Source organism: Pimephales promelas, chromosome 18 (genome assembly GCF_988280905.1).
Source record: "Pimephales promelas chromosome 18, fPimPro1.hap1.1, whole genome shotgun sequence".
NCBI lineage: Eukaryota > Metazoa > Chordata > Actinopteri > Cypriniformes > Leuciscidae > Pimephales > Pimephales promelas.
In genome coordinates, this window is record NC_142786.1 from 17,939,342 (window position 1) to 17,965,003 (window position 25,662).

The following is a 25,662-nucleotide window of genomic DNA, read 5'->3' on the forward strand; positions in this document are numbered from 1 at the left end:
GTGGCACCGCAACCCCGGTTCCTTTAGTTACCTAAAGGCACCCGGGTAGCGGTGCCGAAGGCTTTGGCCCTTTTATGATTAAATGTTAAAACGGCTTGCCATACTCTGTCATTTCGACTAGTCACAATTATGTTACAGATGTCTTAAATGATAATACAAACTATCCAAAATGTAATTACGAATAGACAGAAAGACGTTGTTGATATCTACAATGTTAATTCCGGACAGGCAAACTTAGCTTTTAAATGTTAAAAGGGCTTGCCATACAGGGACGTAGGCTCAGAGAGAGGCTCACCATATTCAAACCAAAATATCTGACTTCCTCTTGGTCCGAGCTAATGACTATGTATTAGAAAGTTGTCCGGCTTGAGGAGTACAATGTATATACCGATTTTTGTAACTGTAGATAAAACTAACAACCCCACTTTTGTCAAAAGGTGGCGCTATTTAGTCCTTGCACATTGCCCGTTTCTGAAACTTTGCACGTCTACTGGCTAATAAATGTGATGTATCTGTTGAGTTTCAAGCAATTTCAATTTCAATTTGACTGTTGAAAAGAAGTGCGCCGATTAGATACTCAGGATCGGTATCGGCTCTGACACTGCCATCTTTGACGAGGCTGATTCAAATTCTATATTGTGCATATACTATTCTGTTAGGCACAAAGGCACAAAAACTTTCTAAAGTACCATAAAGTTTTTGTGTACTGTATTATTAGTGTTCTGAAGCTATTATGTGATATAGAAATTAATATTTAAGTCATTAAATTCAAGAACACAAACTTTTCCCTCTCTGCGCCTGTCAGTCATTCTCCATTCAGCATTCAAACAGCACGTCACATTCGGTTACAGTCAATGATGAAACGATCTTCAATGATTCAATGTTAATCCTATTATACTGGATCTTTAAGATAAAGGTCTAAAGGTCTATATTTTCGAATGAAGAAACTTTTTCTTGCTGGACTTTATTGCTGTAACTTAATCGTGTTACTTTCTACCGGGTGTCGGACGCTGTCGGTTAGATCACAACACTAGAGTCAGAGCACTATAATTGTTCTTCACGCACACAGTAACTGAAATTTAAAACCTTTAAAAGAAAAGGCTCAATAAACTATTGCATAGATAGATAATGTATAATACACTGTTCATAAATATGTATTTCCTTTGTGCTTTGAACTTTTCAATACGGACTCAATGCGCTGTAACTTCATGTGGCTTCAAGCACATCATTCTCCGCTCGGGATGCACATAAGTGCTTTGTGCTGCACCGTATTGGAGCCGTAATATCATAATGCAGTGACGTAATGACAGATTATTAATTGCCTTTCAATTATATGTTGCTTTATAGCAGCCATGGCTATATTTTTTTTTAATGATTTTTGTTATCTTGTTTTTCATGAATGTATTTTTCAAAAATAAGAGCAATGTGTATTATCTATTATTAATATGGTTTATAATAGCATTTTTGTCATAGATTATGACAAAGTAATCATATGATCCACCAGCGAGGAACCAGCAGAACAGAGTGAACATTCTTTCTGTTTAGTTCAATCCTACTTAATAGGAATTTATTTAAAATGCTCGCTCTACTCCACACCATTAATGTCTTGTGCGGACATCCGTATTTTGACTTTCGGTTTTAAGTAAGCGATTTAAAAGCTCCCAAGTCCCAGCGGAGTCACACGTTGATTAACCGGTGGGAATATACACAATAGGCCTACCTGATATTGAACACAAGAGGGCAGTATAGCACTACGTATGACTCAGATTATTATTTTTTTATGAATTTTACAACAATTCTGGCTGTTTTTGAACGTAAACACAATTCTTAAATGAAAAAAAAGGAAAAATTGGGGAAGTTATAATATTTGTATAATTTAATTTAGAAACAAATGATGTATAATTACATTTTTAGAAGATATGAGGCTTTTAGTGTTTACTTTTTTGACATTACTTTAATCTTTTGCCATAGTTGCACATGTCTATTGGCTAATAAATGTGATGTATCTGTTGAGTTTCAAGCAATTTCAAGCAAGCTAAGAGTCCCAAAAGCATCAAAAAATAATGTTAAAGTTTGTTTCGTTGCCACGGCATTTTGAAAGTGACACACTTCCTGCTGCCAGTTGGTGGCGCTATAACTTTGACTCACAATAGTCACATCCATGTTATCGGTCTCTTACAGCGAAAACACTGCTGAAGTTTCATCAAGATCAGTTAATGTATGCTGAAGTTATAACACACATCCTGTTCCATGTTTCTCGCCATAATTTCGTTTCCTCGCCACGGCCAAACCGTTCGAGATATCAAAAATCCCGTGGCACTTTTTCATCCTTAATGTCTTGACTTCACGCTGATCGAGTTTCGTCGAATTTGGTTCAGTGCTCTAGGAGCAATAATTTAAATTACATTGCATGTGTTTTAAACACAACCCTAAATAGCCAACTTCCTGTTGGGCTGGGGTAAAAAGTAAGAGTGTGAAGTATATATGAAACGATGAGATCTATATGTGTACCAAGTTTCATATTATTACATGCAAGTGTGTTTGATTTATGGACCAAATTTTCAGACCAAGTTTATTGACCAAGTTAATCTGATTAATAAACTAATTATATAAAACTATTGTCAATTCACTACAATTAAACTAGTTATATGCCTTTACTTATAAAAAATAAAAATAAAAACTTATTTAAAAAATACCAGGCTTGAGAAATGTATTTTCTTTATGCAGGTCATACACACAGCAGTGAAATGGTTAAGCCCCCTCCCCCTGCACACACACACACACACACACACAGACAGCCAGCCAGCCAGCCAGCCAAAGGCTCAGAGTGGCCATATTCAAACAAAAATATCTGAGTTTCTGTGGGTCCTAGCTAATAAGTGTCAATTAGAAAGTTGTCCGGCTCGAGGAGTACAATATACATACCAATTTTTGTAACTCTAGTTAAAACTAACCACCCCACTTTTGTCAAAAGGTGGCGCTACTGAGCCCTCACCACGCCCGTTTCTGCAACTTTGCACATGTCTACTGGCTAATAAATGTGATGTGTCTGTCGAGTTTCATGCATTTTGAAGCATGCTAAAGGTCTCAAAAGCATCCTAAAAGCATCCTAAAAGAAGGGTAAAGTTTGATGTGTCGCCACGGCAACAGTTTCAAAGATATCAAGAATCCATTCACAGGTCTACATCTGCCGTATGTTTACATTATACATATGAAGTTTGAAGCAAATCGGGTAAAAATAAAAGGGTGATATCAAAGCATTTTGAAAGTGACACACTTCCTGCTGCCAGTTGGTGGCGCTATAACTTTGACTCACAATAGTCACATCCATGTGATCGTCCTCTTACAGCAAACAGACTGCTGAAGTTTCATCAAGATCAGTTAATGTATGCTGAGGTTATAACACACTTCCTGTTTCACGTTTCTCGCCATGATTTCGTTTCCTCGCCACGGACAAACCGTTCGAGATATCAAAAATCCCCTCGCAAACTTTCATCCTCAATGTCTTGACTTCATGCTGACCGAGTTTCGTCGAATGTGGATCAAAGCTCTAGGAGGAGTATTTCAAATACCATTGCGAGCGTTTTACAAACAAACCTCAATAGCCGACTTCCTGTTGGGCTGGGGTAAAAAGTAAGAGCGCGAGGTATAGATGAAACGATGAGATCAACATTTGTACCGAGTTTCATATTATTACATGCAAGCGTGTTTGAGTTATGGACCGAGTGTTTGGACCCCGTTCCAGGGGGCGCTGACGAGCCCCCCTGCCACGCCCGGGTACCAGCTTCAGCCCGGCTCTGATGGCCGCGGGTTCTGACCCGTGTGCAAAGTTTCAAGAGTTTTCGAGCACGTTAAGGGCCCCAAAAGTGCCCAAAAGGTAGTAAAATAATAATAAATATAGCTGCGAGCAGCGATGGCGGGCCCAAGCCGGTGGCACCGCAACCCCGGTTCCTTTAGTTACCTAAAGGCACCCGGGTGGCGGTGCCGAAGGCTTTGGCCCTTTCAAGATTAAATGTTAAAACGGCTTGCCATACTCTGTCATTTCGACTAGTCAAAATTATGTTACAGATATCTTAAATGATAATACAAACTATCCAAAATGTAATTACGACTAGACAGAAAGACGTTGTTGATATCTACAATGTTAATTCCGGATAGGCAAACTTAGCTTTTAAATGTTAAAAGGGCTTGCCATACAGGGACGTAGGCTCAGAGAGAGGCTCACCATATTCAAACCAAAATATCTGACTTCCTCTTGGTCCGAGCTAATGACTATGTAATAGAAAGTTGTCCGGCTTGAGGAGTACAATGTATATACCGATTTTTGTAACTGTAGATAAAACTAACAACCCCACTTTTGTCAAAAGGTGGCTCTATTTAGTCCTTGCACCATGCCCGTTTCTGAAACTTTGCACGTCTACTGGCTAATAAATGTGATGTATCTGTTGAGTTTCAAGCAATTTCAATTTCAATTTGACTGTTGAAAAGAAGTGCGCCGATTAGATACTCAGGATCGGTATCGGCTCTGACACTGCCATCTTTGACGAGGCTGATTCATATTGTGCATATACTATTCTATGTAAGGCACAAAGGCACAAAAACTTTCTAAAGTACCATAAAGTTTTTGTGTACTGTATTATAAGTGTTCTGAAGCTATTATGTGATATAGAAATTAATATTTAAGTCATTAAATTCAAGAACACGTAAACTTTTCCCTCTCTGCGCCTGTCAGTCATTCTCCATTCAGCATTCAAACAGCACGTCGCATTCGGTTACAGTCAATGATGAAACGATCTTCAAGATGATTCAATGTTAATCCTATTATACTGGGTCTTTAAGATAAAGGTCTAAAGGTCTATATTTTCGAATGAAGAAACTTTTTCTTGCTGGACTTTATTGCTGTAACTTAATCGTGTTACTTTCTACCGGGTGTCAGACGCTGTCGGTTAGATCACAACACTAGAGTCAGAGCACTATAATTGTTCTTCACGCACACAGTAACTGAAATTTAAAACCTTTAAAAGAAAAGGCTCAATAAACTATTGCATAGATAGATAATGTATAATACACTGTTCATAAATATGTATTTCCTTTGTGCTTTGAACTTTTCAATACGGACTCAATGCGCTGTAACTTCATGTGGCTTCAAGCACATCATTCTCCGCTCGGGATGCACATAAGTGCTTTGTGCTGCACCGTATTAGAGCCGTAATATCATAATGCAGTGACGTAATGACAGATTATTAATTGCCTTTCAATTATATGTTGCTGCGTCATTAAACATCTGTCCTATGCATTTCAAACATTTATAGCAGCCATGGCTTTATCTTTTTATGATTTTTGTTATCTTGTTTTTCATGAATGTATTTTTTAAAAATAAGAGCAATGTGTATTATCTATTATTAATATAGTTTATAATAGCATTTTTGTCATAGATTATGACAAAGTAATCATATGATCCACCAGCGAGGAACCAGCAGAACAGAGTGAACATTCTTTCTGTTTAGTTCAATCCTACTTAATAGGAATTTATTTAAAATGCTCGCTCTACTCCACACCATTAATGTCTTGTGCGGACATCCGTATTTTGACTTTCGGTTTTAAGTAAGCGATTTAAAAGCTCCCAAGTCCCAGCAGAGTCACACGTTGATTAACCGGTGGGAATATACACAATAGGCCTACCTGATATTGAACACAAGAGGGCAGTATAGCACTACGTATGACTCAGATTATTATTTTTTTCTGAATTTTACAACAATTCTGGCTGTTTTTGAACGTAAACATAATTCTTAAATGAAAAAAAGGAAAAATTGGGGACGTTATAATATTTGTATAATTTAATTTAGAAACAAATGATGTATAATTACATTTTTAGAAGATATGAGGCTTTTAGTGTTTACTTTTTTGACATTACTTTAATCTTTTGCCATAGTTGCACATGTCTACTGGCTAATAAATGTGATGTATCTGTTGAGTTTCAAGCAATTTCAAGCATGCTAAGAGTCCCAAAAGCATCAAAAAAGAATGTTAAAGTTTGTTTCGTTGCCACGGCAACAGTATCAAAGATATCAAAAATTCATTCACAGGTCTACATCTGCCGTGTATTTACATTATACAGATGAAGTTTGAAGCAAATCGGTTAAAAATAAGAGAGTGATTTCAAAGCATTTTGAAAGTGACACACTTCCTGCTGCCAGTTGGTGGCGCTATAACTTTGACTCACAATAGTCACATCCATGTGATCGGTCTCTTACAGCGAAAACACTGCTGAAGTTTCATCAAGATCAGTTAATGTATGCTGAAGTTATAACAGACATCCTGTTTCATGTTTCTCGCCATAATTTCGTTTCCTCGCCACGGCCAAACCGTTCGAGATATCAAAAATCCCGTGGCACTTTTTCATCCTTAATGTCTTGACTTCACGCTGATCGAGTTTCGTCGAATTTGGTTCAGTGCTCTAGGAGCAATAATTTAAATTCCATTGCATGTGTTTTAAACACAACCCTAAATAGCCGTCTTCCTGTTGGGCTGGGGTAAAAAGTAAGAGTGTGAAGTAGGCTATATATGAAACGATGAGATCTATATGTGTACCAAGTTTCATATTATTACATGCAAGTGTGTTTGATTTATGGACCAAATTTTCAGACCAAGTTTATTGACCAAGTTAATCTGATTAATAAACTAATTATATAAAACTATTGTCAATTCACTACAATTAAACTAGTTATATGCCTTTACTTATAAAAAATAAAAATAAAAACTTATTTAAAAAATACCAGGCTTGAGAAATGTATTTTCTTTATGCAGGTCATACACACAGCAGTGAAATGGTTAAGCCCCCTCCCCCTGCACACACACACAGACAGCCAGCCAGCCAGCCAGCCAAAGACACATGTAGGCTCAGAGTGGCCATATTCAAACAAAAATATCTGACTTTCCGTGGGTCCTAGCTAATAAGTGTCAATTAGAAAGTTGTCCGGCTCGAGGAGTACAATATACATACCAATTTTTGTAACTCTAGTTAAAACTAACCACCCCACTTTTGTCAAAAGGTGGCGCTACTGAGCCCTCACCACGCCCGTTTCTGCAACTTTGCACATGTCTACTGGCTAATAAATGTGATGTGTCTGTCGAGTTTCATGCAATTTGAAGCATGCTAAGGGTCTCAAAAGCATCCTAAAAGCATCCTAAAAGAAGGGTAAAGTTTGATGCGTCGCCACGGCAACAGTTTCAAAGATATCAAGAATCCATTCACAGGTCTTCATCTGCCGTATGTTTCCATTATACATATGAAGTTTGAAGCAAATCGGGTAAAAATAAAAGGGTGATATCTAAGCATTTTGAAAGTGACACACTTCCTGCTGCCAGTTGGTGGCGCTATAACTTTGACTCACAATAGTCACATCCATGTGATCGTCCTCTTACAGCGAACACACTGCTGAAGTTTCATCAAGATCAGTTAATGTATGCTGAAGTTATAACACACTTCCTGTTTCACGTTTCTCGCCATGATTTCGTTTCCCCGCCACGGACAAACCGTTCGAGATATAAAAAATCCCCTCGCAAACTTTCATCCTCAATGTCTTGACTTCATGCTGACCGAGTTTCGTCGAATTTGGATCAAAGCTCTAGGAGGAGTATTTGACATTCCATTGCGATCGTTTTACAAACAAACCTCAATAGCCGACTTCCTGTTGGGCTGGGGTAAAAAGTAAGAGCGCGAGGTATAGATGAAACGATGAGATCAACATGTGTACCGAGTTTCATATTATTACATACAAGCGTGTTTGAGTTATGGACCAAGTGTTCGGACCCCGTTCCAGGGGGCGCTGACGAGCCGCCCTGCCACGCCCGGGTACCAGCTTCAGCCCGGCTCTGATGGCCGCTGGTTCTGACCCGTGTGCAAAGTTTCAAGAGTTTTCGAGCACGTTAAGGGCCCCAAAAGTGCCCAAAAGGTAGTAAAATAATAATAATTATAATAAATATAGCTGCGAGCAGCGATGGCGGGCCCAAGCCAGTGGCACCGCAACCCCTGGCTCCTTTAGTTACCTAAAGGCACCGGGGTGGCGGTGCCGAAGGCTTTGGCCCTTTCATGATTAAATGTTAAAACGGCTTGCCATAGTCTGTCATTTTGACTAGTCACAATTATGTTACAGATATCTTAAATGATAATACAAACTATCCAAAATGTAATTACGACTAGACAGAAAGACATTGTTGATATCTACAATGTTAATTTCCGGATAGGCAAACTTAGCTTTTAAATGTTAAAAGGGCTTGCCATACACGGACGTAGGCTCAGAGAGAGTCTCACCATATTCAAACCAAAATATCTGACTTCCTCTTGGTCTGAGCTAATGACTATGAATTAGAAAGTTGTCTGGCTTGAGGAGTACAATGTATATAACGATTTTTGTAACTGTAGATAAAAATAACAACCCCACTTTTGTCAAAAGGTGGCGCTATTTAGTCCCTGCACCATGCCCGTTTCTGAAACTTTGCACATGTCTACTGGCTAATAAATGTGATGTGTCTGTTGAGTTTCATGCAATTTCAAGCATGCTAAGAGTCTCAAAAGCATCCTAAAATAATTTCAAAGTTTGAAGCTTTGCCACGGCAACAGTTTAAAAGATATCAAGAATCCATTCACAGGTCTACATCTACCGTATGTTTACATTATACAGATGAAGTTTTTCATCTGTTTTTCATCATTATACAGATGAAGTTTTTCATCTGTTTACATTATACAGATGAAGTTTTTCATTCATATTATTACATGCAAGCGTGTTTGATTTATGGACCAAGTTTTCGGACCCCGTTCCAGGGGGCGCTGTCTAGCCCCCCTGCCACGCCTAGGTACCATCTTCAGCCCGGGCCTGATGGCTGTGGGATATGACCTGTGTGCAAAGTTTCAAGAGTTTTCAAACCCGTTAAGGGCCTCAAAAGCCATTAAGAGTCTCAAAATCATCAAAAAAAAAAAGAATTTTAAAGTTTGATGCGTTGCCACGGCAACAGTATCAAAGATATCAAGAATCCATTCACAGGTCTTCATCTGCCATGTATTTACATTATACAGATGAAGTTTGAAGCAAATCGGGTAAAAATAAGAGGTTGATTTCAAAGCATTTTGAAAGTGACACACTTCCTGCTGCCAGTTGGTGGCGCTATAACTTTGACTCGAAATAGTCACATCCATGTGATCGTCCTCTTACAGCGAACACACTGATGAAGTTTCATCAAGATATGTTAATGTATGCTGAAGTTATAACACACTTCCTGTTTCACGTTTCTCGCCATAATTTCGTTTCCTCGTCACGGCCAAACCGTTTGAGATATCAAAAATCCCCTCACAAACTTTCATCCTCAATGTCTTGACTTCTTGCACACCGAGTTTGGTTGTGATTGGTAAACACATGCGTTGTAATTTGATGTATTTCTCCTAGGACAACTATTCAAACAACCCATAATTCTCAACTTCCATTTTAATTGTCGTAAAACTTAGAGCACGAAAGTTGTTTGGCCTGATGTGATCTATAATTGTACCGAGTTTCATATTAATTCACGCAAGTGTGTTTGATTTATGAACAAATGTTCGAATCCCAGTCCAGGGGGCGCTGTCGAGCCGCCCTGCCACGCCCGATGACCAGCTTCAGCCCGGCCCTGATGGCCATGGGTTCTGACCCGTGTGCAAAGTTTCAAGAGTTTTAGAGGATGTTAAGGCCCCCGAAAATGCCAGAGAAGTCGCACACAGCAAATAAAGGGTTAAAATTAACCTGACAGGCGCCCCTCCTCTCACTCACACAGAGAGACACTGAGAGACTGGCAAAATTCTAAGATTTTCTCTACATTCAAACAAAGATATCTGACTTTCTGTGGGTCCTAGCTAATGAGTGTCAATTAGAAAGTTGTCCGGCTCGAGGAGTACAATATACATACCGATTTTTGTAACTCTAGTTAAAACTAACAACCCCACTTTTGTCAAAAGGTGGTGCTACTGAGCCCTCACCACGCCCGTTTCTGAAACTTTGCACATGTCTACTGGCTAATAAATGTGATGTGTCTGTCGAGTTTCATGCGATTTGAAGCATGCTAAGGGTCTCAAAAGCATCCTAAAAGAATGGTAAAGTTTGATGCGTTGCCACGGCAACAGTTTAAAAGATATCAAGAATCCATTCACAGGTCTACATCTGTCGTATATTTACATTATACGGATTAAGTTTGAAGCAAATCGGGTAAAAATAAAAGGGTGATTTCAAAGCATTTTGAAAGTGACACACTTCCTGCTGCCAGTTGGTGGCGCTATAACTTTGACTCACAATAGTCACATCCATGTGATCGTCCTCTTACAGCGAACACACTGCTGAAGTTTCATAAAGATCAGTTAATGTATGCTGAAGTTATAACACACTTCCTGTTTCACGTTTCTCGCCATAATTTCGTTTCCTCGCCACGGCCAAACCGTTCGAGATATCAAAAATCCCCTCGCAAACTTTCATCCTCAATGCCTTGACTTCATGCTGACCGAGTTTCGTGCCGTGTGTTTGAATTCTCTAGGAGGAGTATTGCACATTCCATTGCGAGCGTTTTACAAACAAACCTCAATAGCCAACTTCCTATTGGGCTGGGGTAAAAAGTAATAGTTTGAGGTATATATGAACGATGAGATCAACATGTGTACCGAGTTTCATATTATTACATGCAAGCGTGTTTGAGTTATGGACCAAGTGTTCGGACCCCGTTCCAGGGGGCGCTGTCTAGCCCCCCTGCCACACCCAGGTACCATCTTCAGCCCGGCTCTGACGGCTGTGGAATCTGACCTGTGTGCAAAGTTTCAAGAGTTTTCAAACCCGTTAAGGGCCCCAAAAGCCGCTAAGAGTCTCAAAATCATCAAAAAAAAAGAATTTTAAAGTTTAATGCTCTGCCACGGCAACAGTATCAAAGATATCAAGAATCCATTCACAGGTCTTCATCTGCTATGTATTTACATTATACAGATTAAGTTTGAAGCAAATCGGGTAAAAATAAAAGGGTGATATCAAAGCATTTTGAAAGTGACACACTTCCTGCTGCCAGTTGGTGGCGCTATAACTTTGACTCACAATAGTCAAATCCATGTGATCGTCCTCTTACAGCAAACAGACTGCTGAAGTTTCATCAAGATCAGTTAATGTATGCTGAGGTTATAACACACTTCCTGTTTCACGTTTCTCGCCATGATTTCGTTTCCTCGCCACGGACAAACCGTTCGAGATATCAAAAATCCCCTCGCAAACTTTCATCCTCAATGTCTTGACTTCACGCTGACCGAGTTTCGTCGAATGTGGATCAAAGCTCTAGGAGGAGTATTTCAAATACCATTGCGAGCGTTTTACAAACAAACCTCAATAGCCGACTTCCTGTTGGGCTGGGGTAAAAAGTAAGAGCGCGAGGTATAGATGAAACGATGAGATCAACATGTGTACCGAGTTTCATATTATTACATGCAAGCGTGTTTGAGTTATGGACCGAGTGTTCGGACCCCGTTCCAGGGGGCGCTGACGAGCCCCCCTGCCACGCCCAGGTACCAGCTTCAGCCCGGCTCTGATGGCCGCGGGTTCTGACCCGTGTGCAAAGTTTCAAGAGTTTTCGAGCACGTTAAGGGCCCCAAAAGTGCCCAAAAGGTAGTAAAATAATAATTATTATAATAAATATAGCTGCGAGCAGCGATGGCGGGCCCAAGCCAGTGGCACCGCAACCCCTGGCTCCTTTAGTTACCTAAAGGCACCGGGGTGGCGGTGCCGAAGGCTTTGGCCCTTTCATGATTAAATGTTAAAACGGCTTGCCATAGTCTGTCATTTTGACTAGTCACAATTATGTTACAGATATCTTAAATGATAATACAAACTATCCAAAATGTAATTACGACTAGACAGAAAGACATTGTTGATATCTACAATGTTAATTTCCGGATAGGCAAACTTAGCTTTTAAATGTTAAAAGGGCTTGCCATACACGGACGTAGGCTCAGAGAGAGTCTCACCATATTCAAACCAAAATATCTGACTTCCTCTTGGTCTGAGCTAATGACTATGAATTAGAAAGTTGTCTGGCTTGAGGAGTACAATGTATATAACGATTTTTGTAACTGTAGATAAAAATAACAACCCCACTTTTGTCAAAAGGTGGCGCTATTTAGTCCCTGCACCATGCCCGTTTCTGAAACTTTGCACATGTCTACTGGCTAATAAATGTGATGTGTCTGTTGAGTTTCATGCAATTTCAAGCATGCTAAGAGTCTCAAAAGCATCCTAAAATAATTTCAAAGTTTGAAGCTTTGCCACGGCAACAGTTTAAAAGATATCAAGAATCCATTCACAGGTCTACATCTACCGTATGTTTACATTATACAGATGAAGTTTTTCATCTGTTTTTCATCATTATACAGATGAAGTTTTTCATCTGTTTACATTATACAGATGAAGTTTTTCATTCATATTATTACATGCAAGCGTGTTTGATTTATGGACCAAGTTTTCGGACCCCGTTCCAGGGGGCGCTGTCTAGCCCCCCTGCCACGCCTAGGTACCATCTTCAGCCCGGGCCTGATGGCTGTGGGATATGACCTGTGTGCAAAGTTTCAAGAGTTTTCAAACCCGTTAAGGGCCTCAAAAGCCATTAAGAGTCTCAAAATCATCAAAAAAAAAAAGAATTTTAAAGTTTGATGCGTTGCCACGGCAACAGTATCAAAGATATCAAGAATCCATTCACAGGTCTTCATCTGCCATGTATTTACATTATACAGATGAAGTTTGAAGCAAATCGGGTAAAAATAAGAGGTTGATTTCAAAGCATTTTGAAAGTGACACACTTCCTGCTGCCAGTTGGTGGCGCTATAACTTTGACTCGAAATAGTCACATCCATGTGATCGTCCTCTTACAGCGAACACACTGATGAAGTTTCATCAAGATATGTTAATGTATGCTGAAGTTATAACACACTTCCTGTTTCACGTTTCTCGCCATAATTTCGTTTCCTCGTCACGGCCAAACCGTTTGAGATATCAAAAATCCCCTCACAAACTTTCATCCTCAATGTCTTGACTTCTTGCACACCGAGTTTGGTTGTGATTGGTAAACACATGCGTTGTAATTTGATGTATTTCTCCTAGGACAACTATTCAAACAACCCATAATTCTCAACTTCCATTTTAATTGTCGTAAAACTTAGAGCACGAAAGTTGTTTGGCCTGATGTGATCTATAATTGTACCGAGTTTCATATTAATTCACGCAAGTGTGTTTGATTTATGAACAAATGTTCGAATCCCAGTCCAGGGGGCGCTGTCGAGCCGCCCTGCCACGCCCGATGACCAGCTTCAGCCCGGCCCTGATGGCCATGGGTTCTGACCCGTGTGCAAAGTTTCAAGAGTTTTAGAGGATGTTAAGGCCCCCGAAAATGCCAGAGAAGTCGCACACAGCAAATAAAGGGTTAAAATTAACCTGACAGGCGCCCCTCCTCTCACTCACACAGAGAGACACTGAGAGACTGGCAAAATTCTAAGATTTTCTCTACATTCAAACAAAGATATCTGACTTTCTGTGGGTCCTAGCTAATGAGTGTCAATTAGAAAGTTGTCCGGCTCGAGGAGTACAATATACATACCGATTTTTGTAACTCTAGTTAAAACTAACAACCCCACTTTTGTCAAAAGGTGGTGCTACTGAGCCCTCACCACGCCCGTTTCTGAAACTTTGCACATGTCTACTGGCTAATAAATGTGATGTGTCTGTCGAGTTTCATGCGATTTGAAGCATGCTAAGGGTCTCAAAAGCATCCTAAAAGAATGGTAAAGTTTGATGCGTTGCCACGGCAACAGTTTAAAAGATATCAAGAATCCATTCACAGGTCTACATCTGTCGTATATTTACATTATACGGATTAAGTTTGAAGCAAATCGGGTAAAAATAAAAGGGTGATTTCAAAGCATTTTGAAAGTGACACACTTCCTGCTGCCAGTTGGTGGCGCTATAACTTTGACTCACAATAGTCACATCCATGTGATCGTCCTCTTACAGCGAACACACTGCTGAAGTTTCATAAAGATCAGTTAATGTATGCTGAAGTTATAACACACTTCCTGTTTCACGTTTCTCGCCATAATTTCGTTTCCTCGCCACGGCCAAACCGTTCGAGATATCAAAAATCCCCTCGCAAACTTTCATCCTCAATGCCTTGACTTCATGCTGACCGAGTTTCGTGCCGTGTGTTTGAATTCTCTAGGAGGAGTATTGCACATTCCATTGCGAGCGTTTTACAAACAAACCTCAATAGCCAACTTCCTGTTGGGCTGGGGTAAAAAGTAATAGTTTGAGGTATATATGAACGATGAGATCAACATGTGTACCGAGTTTCATATTATTACATGCAAGCGTGTTTGAGTTATGGACCAAGTGTTCGGACCCCGTTCCAGGGGGCGCTGTCTAGCCCCCCTGCCACACCCAGGTACCATCTTCAGCCCGGCTCTGACGGCTGTGGAATCTGACCTGTGTGCAAAGTTTCAAGAGTTTTCAAACCCGTTAAGGGCCCCAAAAGCCGCTAAGAGTCTCAAAATCATCAAAAAAAAAGAATTTTAAAGTTTAATGCTCTGCCACGGCAACAGTATCAAAGATATCAAGAATCCATTCACAGGTCTTCATCTGCTATGTATTTACATTATACAGATTAAGTTTGAAGCAAATCGGGTAAAAATAAAAGGGTGATATCAAAGCATTTTGAAAGTGACACACTTCCTGCTGCCAGTTGGTGGCGCTATAACTTTGACTCACAATAGTCAAATCCATGTGATCGTCCTCTTACAGCAAACAGACTGCTGAAGTTTCATCAAGATCAGTTAATGTATGCTGAGGTTATAACACACTTCCTGTTTCACGTTTCTCGCCATGATTTCGTTTCCTCGCCACGGACAAACCGTTCGAGATATCAAAAATCCCCTCGCAAACTTTCATCCTCAATGTCTTGACTTCACGCTGACCGAGTTTCGTCGAATGTGGATCAAAGCTCTAGGAGGAGTATTTCAAATACCATTGCGAGCGTTTTACAAACAAACCTCAATAGCCGACTTCCTGTTGGGCTGGGGTAAAAAGTAAGAGCGCGAGGTATAGATGAAACGATGAGATCAACATGTGTACCGAGTTTCATATTATTACATGCAAGCGTGTTTGAGTTATGGACCGAGTGTTCGGACCCCGTTCCAGGGGGCGCTGACGAGCCCCCCTGCCACGCCCAGGTACCAGCTTCAGCCCGGCTCTGATGGCCGCGGGTTCTGACCCGTGTGCAAAGTTTCAAGAGTTTTCGAGCACGTTAAGGGCCCCAAAAGTGCCCAAAAGGTAGTAAAATAATAATTATTATAATAATAATAGAGAAGAAAAATAATCGCAAGGAAAACAATAGGGCCTTCGCCCTTTCAGGGCTTGGGCCCTAATAATAGAGAAGAAAAATAATCGCAAGGAAAACAATAGGGCCTTCGCCCTTTCAGGGCTTGGGCCCTAATAATAGTAAAGAAAAATAATCCTTAGGAAAACAATAGGGCCTTCGCCCTTTCAGGGCTTGGGCCCTAATTATAATAATAATAGTAAAGAAAAATAATCCCAAGGAAAACAATAGGGCCTTCGCCCTTTCAGGGCTTGGGCCCTAATTAAATAAAATATCAATCCGATGTCACAGGACTGTCCCTATCGGACACGGATGAGCGGGAACGGCCTCAAACGATGCAACATCACTTCCTTATTGCAAACTGTACGGTGTATTTTGGGGATACGCTGCACCCACTGGTCACACACACCCCCCCTTACACACACGCTCCAGTTAGCAAGACAAGCGGCGGGAAGAACAATTGGGAGCCTCTAAACCGTCCCGTCCACACACACAGCCAACACAGCCCTGACCCAGAGCATGAACACGGCTGGGTGGAGACTAGGCCGGGGCAAAAATCTATTTGTCGATTAAAAGTTTTTTTTTTTCGTTTTTTTTTTTTTTTTTAAATGTGGTCTATTCAAAATCGATTCTCATAAGGCCACGAATCTATTTTTCTCCATATTTATTCATCCAGTATTAGTGTTCCTCCACTGTTCAGGCTTGAGCCTCAATGCTACAGATAATGCTGTGAGAGTTTGTGTGCGTTTATCCTAAACATAAAATAACCTGATCGTGTTTGATCAAATCGTGCAAATCTTCTGACGCGAACAATTTCCAGCATCAATTTTTAAATCCTGCATTAAAATCCTGTCTATTCATAATATGCATTTGAAACAGAGTTGGGTTCTGTTTTGATTTACCTAAAATAAAAAGAGTTTAATATACAGGATTGTGGCTTTTAATTTCTTGCTATTAATTAACCACTTATGCACTTATGTTCAAGTTTTTTTTTTTATTTAAATATAGGATTTCTATATCCTATATATATATATATATATATATATATATATATATTTATATATTTACTTCTAAATCTATATTCATTGAGGGAAATCAAATCTGAACATCTAGTGGAGACGGAGAACACCAGCATTCATTAGAAACCCGGAGGACTCTATATATAGGCTACTCAGCTGTTACACTTCACACACACACACCATGATGGGTGTCACATCGATGCTACAAGTGGGAAGCTAGGGCTCAATGAGCTCTCCTAAAGCTTTCATTTGCATTATGGGTAAAATATCCCATGAACAAAGGCACTGGATTGCTTAGATCCAAAACATCAAATAACAGCTTTCGGGTCTAGAAATCACGAGAGCTTTTACTGAATACTGTAAAGTACATAAATATTATACATATATTTGTTGCATTATTTTCCTGTTATCACTGTAAAGCTTCTTTGAAACAATCTATATTGCAAAAAGTGCTGTATAAAAGTGTACAAATGAAAACAAAAAACATAAATATTAAGAAAACACAATCTATTGAGTCCGCATGATATAGGCGTTAAAAAGGCTGCTCATGTCTTTTGCGTGCTCAAGTTCGATTTCAAATATAGGCCCGCGGTGCCTCCACAGTCTTGTCGTCTTTGTTTTACAATGCAGCCAGACAAAAGATTTAGATTTCTTGGACATTTTGTCGACTAAAGCCAAAACAAGTAGCGTTCTAAATGAATGAATAATCCCTTACCGAGCGCGAAGCAGCAGCACAGCCGGCCACAGGCGCGTTCCCGAGTGCTCTATGTGTGTGCGCGCTAAAACTGTGGCGCTGTTACAAAATAGCCTAAATTAAAGCATTTAAAGTTGGGGATAAAACAAAGGCTAATTATATTTAGAATACAGTAATAAATAATTGCTTATAAAGGAATAAATATCAAGGAGTAAATCATTAAAAAAATGATTTCTATTGGTAAAAAAAAAAAAAAAAAAAAAGTAACTGGTCGACCAATAAGAATGTCAGTCGACCAAGACGGCATCAACTGATTAGTCGACTAAACGACTAAAGTTGACAGCCCTAGTATAAATAAAGGTGATGAGATTTCAAAAATGGTAAGCAAATAAGGTCCACAAAGGATACAGACAGTATACAGCACTGTAGTCACATGACCCATTATGCTGCATGTGTAGGTATAAAATAAATAATCATTTTTGATAACATTGGGTGCTTCCCAGCAAACATTTCATCAAAAAAAAAGAGAAGTAAAAAAATTGCAAGCTGTAATTCATCACAGAAGTGAAAATCTAATCATGCATTGCATGCACAATATGCTTATTTGTGTATTTCATGCAGCGATAATTCTTTATATTTGAAAGCCGATAACCGATATATTGGATGATAAATCTAATTCCAAGTTTTTAAATAATTTTTAAGAGCCTGAGTCTTAGAAACAAAAGTCTCACCATTAAAGCCACATCTTTCTCATTAAAATTTTAAGTAGTCTTTATTTCAGACTCGCGCTGCACTTTACTAAAATCTCCTTTATGAAGTGATTCCAATCATAACTCAATTCAAACCCATCACGTTGAACAGTCACATCTGAAGAGTATCAGCTGAAGTAAATAATACATTATTTATCGGCTTTAAAGGGCATATTGCAGGTTAGAGGACCCAACGAGTCAATGCATAGAAAAACAATGTAGGAACTAGATTTTCTTTAAAATATACGTATAAACACGCTACAGAAGCTTCTGCAGTCGTTTTTGTGAGAAAATTTTACTTCCGCGTCTGAAAATGGGCGTGGCGGGCGTGACGCAATGAGCGGGAGAGCCGTCGATTCACACAACAGGAAAACAATGGATCGCATGACATTTCGCTGAGGAAATGCTCGTATGACGGATCAAGCCATAAAGTTATGAGCCTGCTATGCTAAAGAGATCAGGGACAGGCCAGGATAATGTCAGACAGAACGGTCAGAGAAAAATTGACCTGTGGTGTGAGGAGAAGCAGTGGAGAACAGGACAGGTGCCTTTTAGGTGAGAGACGTGCTTATAGGCTATACACGTTCGCTAACGATATACACTGTGCTCACAATACTGTACAGGTTATTATGATCCTATAACAGGCCAGCAGACATTACTATGTTTTTACTGTAGATTTATACTATTAAATGTATAAAAACTTTACTTGAGTATATTTCTATAGTAAAAGCATAGGCTATACTCAGGTAAATTTTTAATACATATTTTTCACCTAGGTTATAACATAAACAGAACATTAAAGAAGATTTGAGTATTTAAACAACCAATTTTGTTTTTCAATTACAAGTTCTATTTAGGGCATGACATGACTAAGTTACCTATATACTATTTGGTGCCATTGGTAGTATACGACGATCAATATTCTTGCTTCGGCATACCATGTTGAACTCCATCATATCGCCGGGATGCAAATCATTTGATCTGAAGTGAACGCTACGCACGACCGCGTTTTCCGAGCCGATGCAGAAGAGAAATCCCGTCTCTTCACCTTCTCAAACCGCACCAGGAACGAAAGATAGGCTATAGCACCGTCACTTTTATTGTAATGGAAACTTGTAGACTCGATCTTGAAGTCCTGACAGGCTGGATTTTTTGCAATCTCCACAAACACAATAATTTACCATGACGATGATAAATGCAAAAACTAACAAAAGCACACTGACTGACGACCGCTCTCACTGAACACCAGCCTGAGCCGAGGCTGCGGCTCCCTGATATGACGTCAAATGACGCGATGTTGAAAAAAAGCCGTTTTTACTAGCAAGTCCAAGAAACGCTCATTTTGTCTTCTAAATTAGTGCCCTTATGTTGTTTTAAAACATTTTAAATCCTGCATTAACTTTTCATATGGTATTTTTTATACAAGGTTATCTATAAATTTCGATTTTTTTTTTACCTGCAATATGCTCTTTAATACATCGGCCAAATTATATTATCGGTAACATTAAAAATGAACATATGACGGCCGATACCGATAAGGTATCATGCATCCCTAATTTCACACATACATAAAATCTGAGTACTGTGCGAAGGAATATGAACAGCAAGATCCTGCAACTCTATCTGGCATATGCAAATACACAAAAACCAAGAGGGTGTAAAATAAAGTGCCACATTTTTACTCCAATACATTAGAAATTATTATTGAGAATCAGACGTGGTCTGGAAACCACATGTAAATTTTCTCGTATTTGAGGCGTGGTTTACGAATGCCCAGAGCCATATTATTGGGTGCTACGGATGTCTATCAAATGCGCCTGTGCTCCCTCCCCGTTCTGTGATTGGTTCCCTATTTCAGGTGAAAATAGGGGATTATCACGCTTCCGGGTTTCATGGGCGGGACTTGTCAACTTTGTGCATGTCCACTTCCGACGCAGTTCAACAATGCCTGAGACGGAGGCTATTTATGTCACTGCTCTGTTCCAATTTGTAAATCTAACCAACAACGCTAAGCCTACGTAAGTTTTCATGGATTCCCGACTGAATTGAGTATAAGGAAGAACTGGATTAAAACTTTAAAATAAAACAAGGTAGCACGTTTGTTTGCAGCCGGCACTTTAGTCGATCAGACTAATTTACCAGGGATGCCGTATAAATAAACTTGGTGTAGTCATTCATCAGTTTGTCAGCGAGATCGATGATTCAACGGAAGCGGCAGTGCACAAAGATCACAGAATTCGGAAGTACTACGTATCAGCGTGATAATCCCCTATTTGGTTCATGGTATCCAGACTGCCTAGCAGCGCGAATAAAAATCGCGCTACGGCAAGGCAGCATGGAGAAATCCAGGCCATTAGAATTGTCATTTAAAAAAAAAAAGGTTAATTTAGCCTTAAAAAAAGTGCATGAAAATAGTATCCCTGCATGCATCGCGTCTCTAACGAGGGGCAACAGGCTTCTGCTGTAAGCTCGAGAGCTGAAACGGCATGATAGGCTTAAACAGAGGTGCATCTGGAGCAAGTGATGATGATGATGATGAAGATGACTCAGTAAAGACACCGAGTCTCATGACACAGGCAGATCACCTGGATTAAATAGCAGATGCAAAACAACTCCAACACAAGAGATACGGATCCTTCATCTTTCCTCCTTATTTTCAGTAGTTAAACCGTACTTATGAAAAGCATAATGCACAAAATGGCAAAAAAGTTCAATATGAACGCTAGTTTCAACTAAGGATGCACCGATATGAAAATCTTCATATTTGAAAGCCGATTATGATACATTGCCCAATAAATCTAAATCCAAACCCAAATTGTATTTAATTTTTGAGAGCCTGATTACAAAACTATTTAAAACCACGTCCCAAGCACACAATTATAACTGTTCGTGTTCGGTTTATAATTTTATGTAGCCGATATGACAGACATGTTGCACTTTACAGTATTTTCCTTTTTGAAGTGATTCCAATCCTATTTCAAGCAATTAAAACCCATCATGTTGAACAGTGCACATCTGAAGGATCTCAGCTTAAAGAAATAATAAATTGTCCATCAACTTTAATATACGATAGCATTAAAAATTGACATATTGGCCGATATATTGTGTATAGTTTTTCCACCCATTGTATTCCTCCAATGTGGCGCATTTGACTTGATTTGAATATCCTTTAGGAATTGAATGGATTGTGAAAAGTGGAAAAAAATTACATAGAGTTTGCTCAAATAATGCAATGTTTGTCAGTTGTTTAGCATTACTAAATAGTAATGCAATTTACTACATTTAGATTAGAGATTCCAATTAGTCAGTGAAGTATTGGAAAATAAGACCAATGGATCAATTATGGTCATGTTGATTTGTGTAGTAATGGGGAGAAACAAAGTTGAGGTTTGGTAGGAGCCACAACACAACGCTAGTCAACAAACAAGCGCACAAAGCTTTATTGTAGCTCAGGATTATGCAACAACAATAAACATACATTGTCATCTTGCACTTTGATGGCAGATCTTTGGCCTGAGCTCACAGCTGGAGAATGAAAGCTGCATTTACAGAGAAAACATTCACAAAACACACAACAATCGCCTTTTCTTTTTAATAGACCCTATTGATCTCCTTACGAAATGTGCTCACAAATAAACTAGTAATTTACATGGCTTCCACATTGTCTTATACACAAACATGAATATAGACATTACTGATTGTATAAACTGAAGTTAGTGAGCCAGAAGACTAATGAAAAGCGAGACGTCAGATTTTTTTTCAAAAGCGCATGCATTCACTCTGTAAGCGAATAACACGAAAACACATGCACTTGCAAAATAACCTTTTAATAAAATTATGATACCGTACCGACATCCAATAATTATCATGCATGACACGACTGAGATCATAACTAAGCCTATTTGTCAGAGGTCAGCGAGTTCATTCTCACAGCGGCAACGACTGTTCGTTAGCAGTGCATTGAGTGAAATACGTGACTGGCTCTGAAAGTCCCATCCATCGTTTTGCTCTGACACGGTCAACATTTAGGCATAAACAAACGCACATGGGGATCAAACAAAAAGCCAGCAATACAATAAACAGACCCCGCGAGCGCACTTCAACTTAACAGCACGCGCGCGTCCTAGTATTCGCGTTCCGAGCTCGCGCAATACACACATAACGATATTTGACAAACAAACAGTCGAAATAAAGACCAGAATGCGTATCGTTTTAAAAACAAAGGTCGTGTTGTTTATCATGCAGGCTTGTTCACGGCAGACGCGGAAGGAAAATGCGTGTGGTTAAATCCCCACCACACAATGCCGTCTTGTCTTCCGCACTGGACTCGAGCCATTTAACGCTCATTCAGTAATAAACACACACTTGTTGGCGTCTCAAATACTCTCTCTAAAGAGTGGAATGCGATTATTAGTCGTTTGGTGTCGTTAGGGTGGTTTTGACAAACAGGCGCGGCGTAAGATAAGTGGATTGTTTTCGTTTTTTTCCGTTGAGGCCTAAACAGCGCGGAGCCTCGGGCCCTGGTGGGGCACAGCAACGGCCCGCGCTACACTGTCACACGGCTTCATTTCAAGCACTTACCGGGTCCGGGCGCTTCCATGGCCGAGGGATCTCTCTCCGTCTCTGTCCCGGCCTGGCGGCTCCGTACCGACACTGAAATTGGGGGCGGTATCGCGAAGCTGAAAGTGGCTAATTTAAGAAATGGAAGGATGTGTAGCGCTGTGCTTGCGTTGTCTTCTGAGTGATTTAAAGCAGATCCATGGGATTTGTAAGTGCGCATGCGCGAGGACGCGAAATTCGGTTGGTGGACGCGCACATTGACACTCAAAGGGAAAATGATAAAGGTTTGGACGGTGAGGCGCACGAATACTCATCAAGTCGCGTGTTTTATTACTTGATTTGATTTTAGGAACTCCGTGGACTGGATGGTTCAGTTGACCATCTAACGTAAATCCAATGAAAATCTGATACGCGCCCTTTAATTTCTGTTGTAAGTTACATTCTGCACTTAATTAATGTAAGGTTATTTTCTTTATTTGTTGTCTGATTAAATGCCTGCATCTGATACGTTTTATGATGGAAATATCTTTCCTGTCCCGCAATAATTTGCTGGAAGTGGAACTCTGTTGTTGTCCATTTACTGTCACCGTTGACCAATCCTAAGCGTTATTGGTGTTTCACTGCTGACAGTGCTGTCCAATCAGCACAGCCCATGAGCTCCCAACAACCCTTCGACCAATAGCGAGGCTCGAAGGGAATGACGGAGTCAGTTAAAGAAAAGCGCCCGAGCCTAGCGCGCGAAGACAAGGCTGAAGTTCTATTACTATCGGGCGGGAGTCGGATGTATACGTTTTGGCATTGTAAAAATAACATTTACAATTTAATTTTATGACGTTTTGAATATTAAGGCTGCATTTACTACGTCTGTACGTCTTTGGAGTGACTTCCTCGTGCGATTGATGTAATTTTGCACCGAATAAAGCTCAAGACTCGACCCGAAAGATGAGCTCTCTTCTCTGTGAGCGGGTAACGTTAACGTATCAGAGCGCAATGACATCAAATTACATCAAAATACATATTAATGACTACATTCGGTAAACAATTAAAAGTTGTGAAATAATTCACCCCATAAGTGATAGAAGTTTTGAATGAATCCATCAGGTTATTTGTGTTTAGCTAGCCAGGTTAGCTATTCATCCTGTTCTTTCTAACGTAAGGCCTGAGCTAAATTGTGCAATTTCTTATTTGCCTTTTAATGCGTGTTGTGAACAAATGTTAATTTTCGTTTTGATTATATTCTATATAGTGTTTACAGCAAAAGAACTTAGCAGTAAATGGTGTATGTAACTTAGATTTCTGCTCGTATTAGTTAACGTTAGCCAATGCGATGTTAACATTCTCTTGTGTTTTCAAAAGCGCGCGATTCATCAAATTGAATGTTATTGGTTTTATCTGCCCCGACACTGTCAAAATATTATAAACGTGACTGTTATATGTTGTAGGCTGTAGATCTGCCCGAAAGACGAACTGCTGAGAGTGAGAGGGATTCCGACAGTGGCATGGGTTCCCCGATGGAGCAGCCCGTAATTGACAACAACACTATCACCGAGAACCAACAAGGTAAGAGAGTTAAAGGGATAGTTCACCTAAAACTGTAAATTAACCCATGGTTTACTCCCCCTCAGTTATTATTAGTCAATATTATAATGGCAGTTTCTGTTTTGAAGTCCATAAACGTCCATATGTCTATCTCAAAGTGCTCCACAGGCTCTGAATCTATTGTTTATAAAAAAAAAAAATGCATTATGTTCCAGATTCGGATGAAGACATCGCTGTGAGTCGCAAGGGCCGCTCTCGAAAGGCCCTGCAGGACAGCGACAGCGACGGGGATCTGGAAGAGGCTGGGATGGAGAACGCCCTGGTTCTGTCCGAGTCCAGCGATGAGCAGACCGAGACCATCACAGATAAGCGTCGGAAACGAGTATCCCGGATCTCAATAGATAGTGATGAGAGCGAGCCTGAGAGAGCGCAAGTTCAAATCAAACCAAAAGAAGCAAAGAAAAAGAGGGAGAAGTTAGAAAGATGCAAAGAGAAAGAGAAACGCAACATTGCTCTTGTTAAACGACTGAAAGAAAAGACAGAGGTGTGTGTTTGGATCATTTAACAACTGTGACTAATTAGTATACTTAATACTTAATGATTAAGTATACTAATTAGTATACTGATTAGTATAATGAAGTGTGTTAATGATTACTTAACTATTTTGAAACAACTAATTTTATACTAAGTATATTATAGTTGTAGTAAAGCATAACTTTAAAGGGACACCAGGCAGGAATGCTGTTTTTGTCAAACAGCGACTCCTAGAGTAACTGTGGAGTACTTGTTTTTAACGTTACTGTCGTAAATACCACTCACAGAGAGCGTGACGTGTTACATAGTATACAATAGTACATTATGTTTAAATTGTCGTTTAATAAGATCTAATATGTTGTTAGTGGTGAGAATTTTCACGTGATTAAATCAGAGCTGCCAACTTTTGAGTTTAGCTTGGCGTGAGACTTATCGGGGGGTGGGGGGTCATATTTATATAGCCGGTGCGCATAGGCTATATTTGCACTAAAGCCGCCTTGAAAAACGAAACCATGATATGGCTTTTTGCCTTCATAAAACAGCACAATACTTTAAAGGTCCTCTGACATGGGTTTTTTTTGTATTATTTTATAATGTTCCTGGGTAGGGCTGGGCGATATGGCCAAAAAATCATATCTCGATATTTTTTGGTCAAATGGCGATATACGATATATATCTCGGTACTTTCTACGTTTTCTATTTAGATAAAGAAAATCTTTATATTGAAAAAAAAAAAAAAAAAATATATATATATATATATATATATATTCACATTCGGCCCAATGATACCCTACAAACAATGTTGATATTGAAGGATATGGAAACAAATATAATATAGGCTATGCAATATATTATGTGCAAAAAGCTTTTGTTTTTATATTGACTAAAAGCTAAACTAAAAATGAAAATAAAAACAAAAACAAAAGCACAAACTAATTATATTAGCCTGCATTTGATTACCCCATTATAATCACTTTCACTTTCATTAAAAATATATACTTGTAGGTTTAAAATTCCACATATGGCACATTTATTTTCTCCAACAACAAATATTTTAGCAATATGTTTATTTTAGTCAGAATTATTGCGTACTACGTAGTACTATTCACGCGCATGCGCGCGCCGGCGCTCGTTCAAGGAAGCATGAATTTTAGCG

The 25,662-nt window shown here is 39.5% G+C and overlaps 2 protein-coding genes across 12 annotated transcripts in view; one reads left to right on the forward strand and one right to left on the reverse strand.

Annotated features, from left to right (window-relative positions):
* ago4 (argonaute RISC component 4) overlaps window positions 1-22,630 on the reverse strand; it is a 76,372-nt gene extending 53,742 nt beyond the window's left edge. For all 8 annotated transcript variants that reach the window (XM_089122906.1, XM_089122905.1, XM_089122904.1 and 5 more), the window contains exon 1: window positions 22,455-22,630. In XM_089122906.1, coding sequence (XP_088979032.1) covers window positions 22,455-22,473 — 19 coding nt within the window. In that variant the 5' untranslated portion in view covers window positions 22,474-22,630. The remainder of the gene's footprint in view (window positions 1-22,454) is intronic.
* A 55-nt stretch (window positions 22,631-22,685) lies between these two features.
* clspn (claspin) overlaps window positions 22,686-25,662 on the forward strand; it is a 47,856-nt gene continuing 44,879 nt past the window's right edge. For 2 of the 4 annotated variants that reach the window (XM_089122895.1, XM_089122896.1), the window contains exons 1-3: window positions 23,155-23,399; window positions 23,876-23,993; window positions 24,188-24,516. In XM_089122895.1, the coding sequence (XP_088979021.1) occupies window positions 23,376-23,399; window positions 23,876-23,993; window positions 24,188-24,516 (471 nt within the window). In that variant the 5' untranslated portion in view covers window positions 23,155-23,375. Of the gene's footprint in view, window positions 22,864-23,154; window positions 23,400-23,875; window positions 23,994-24,187; window positions 24,517-25,662 lie in introns of those variants that run through there. The other 2 variants (XM_089122898.1, XM_089122897.1) reach the window with 2 other exon arrangements.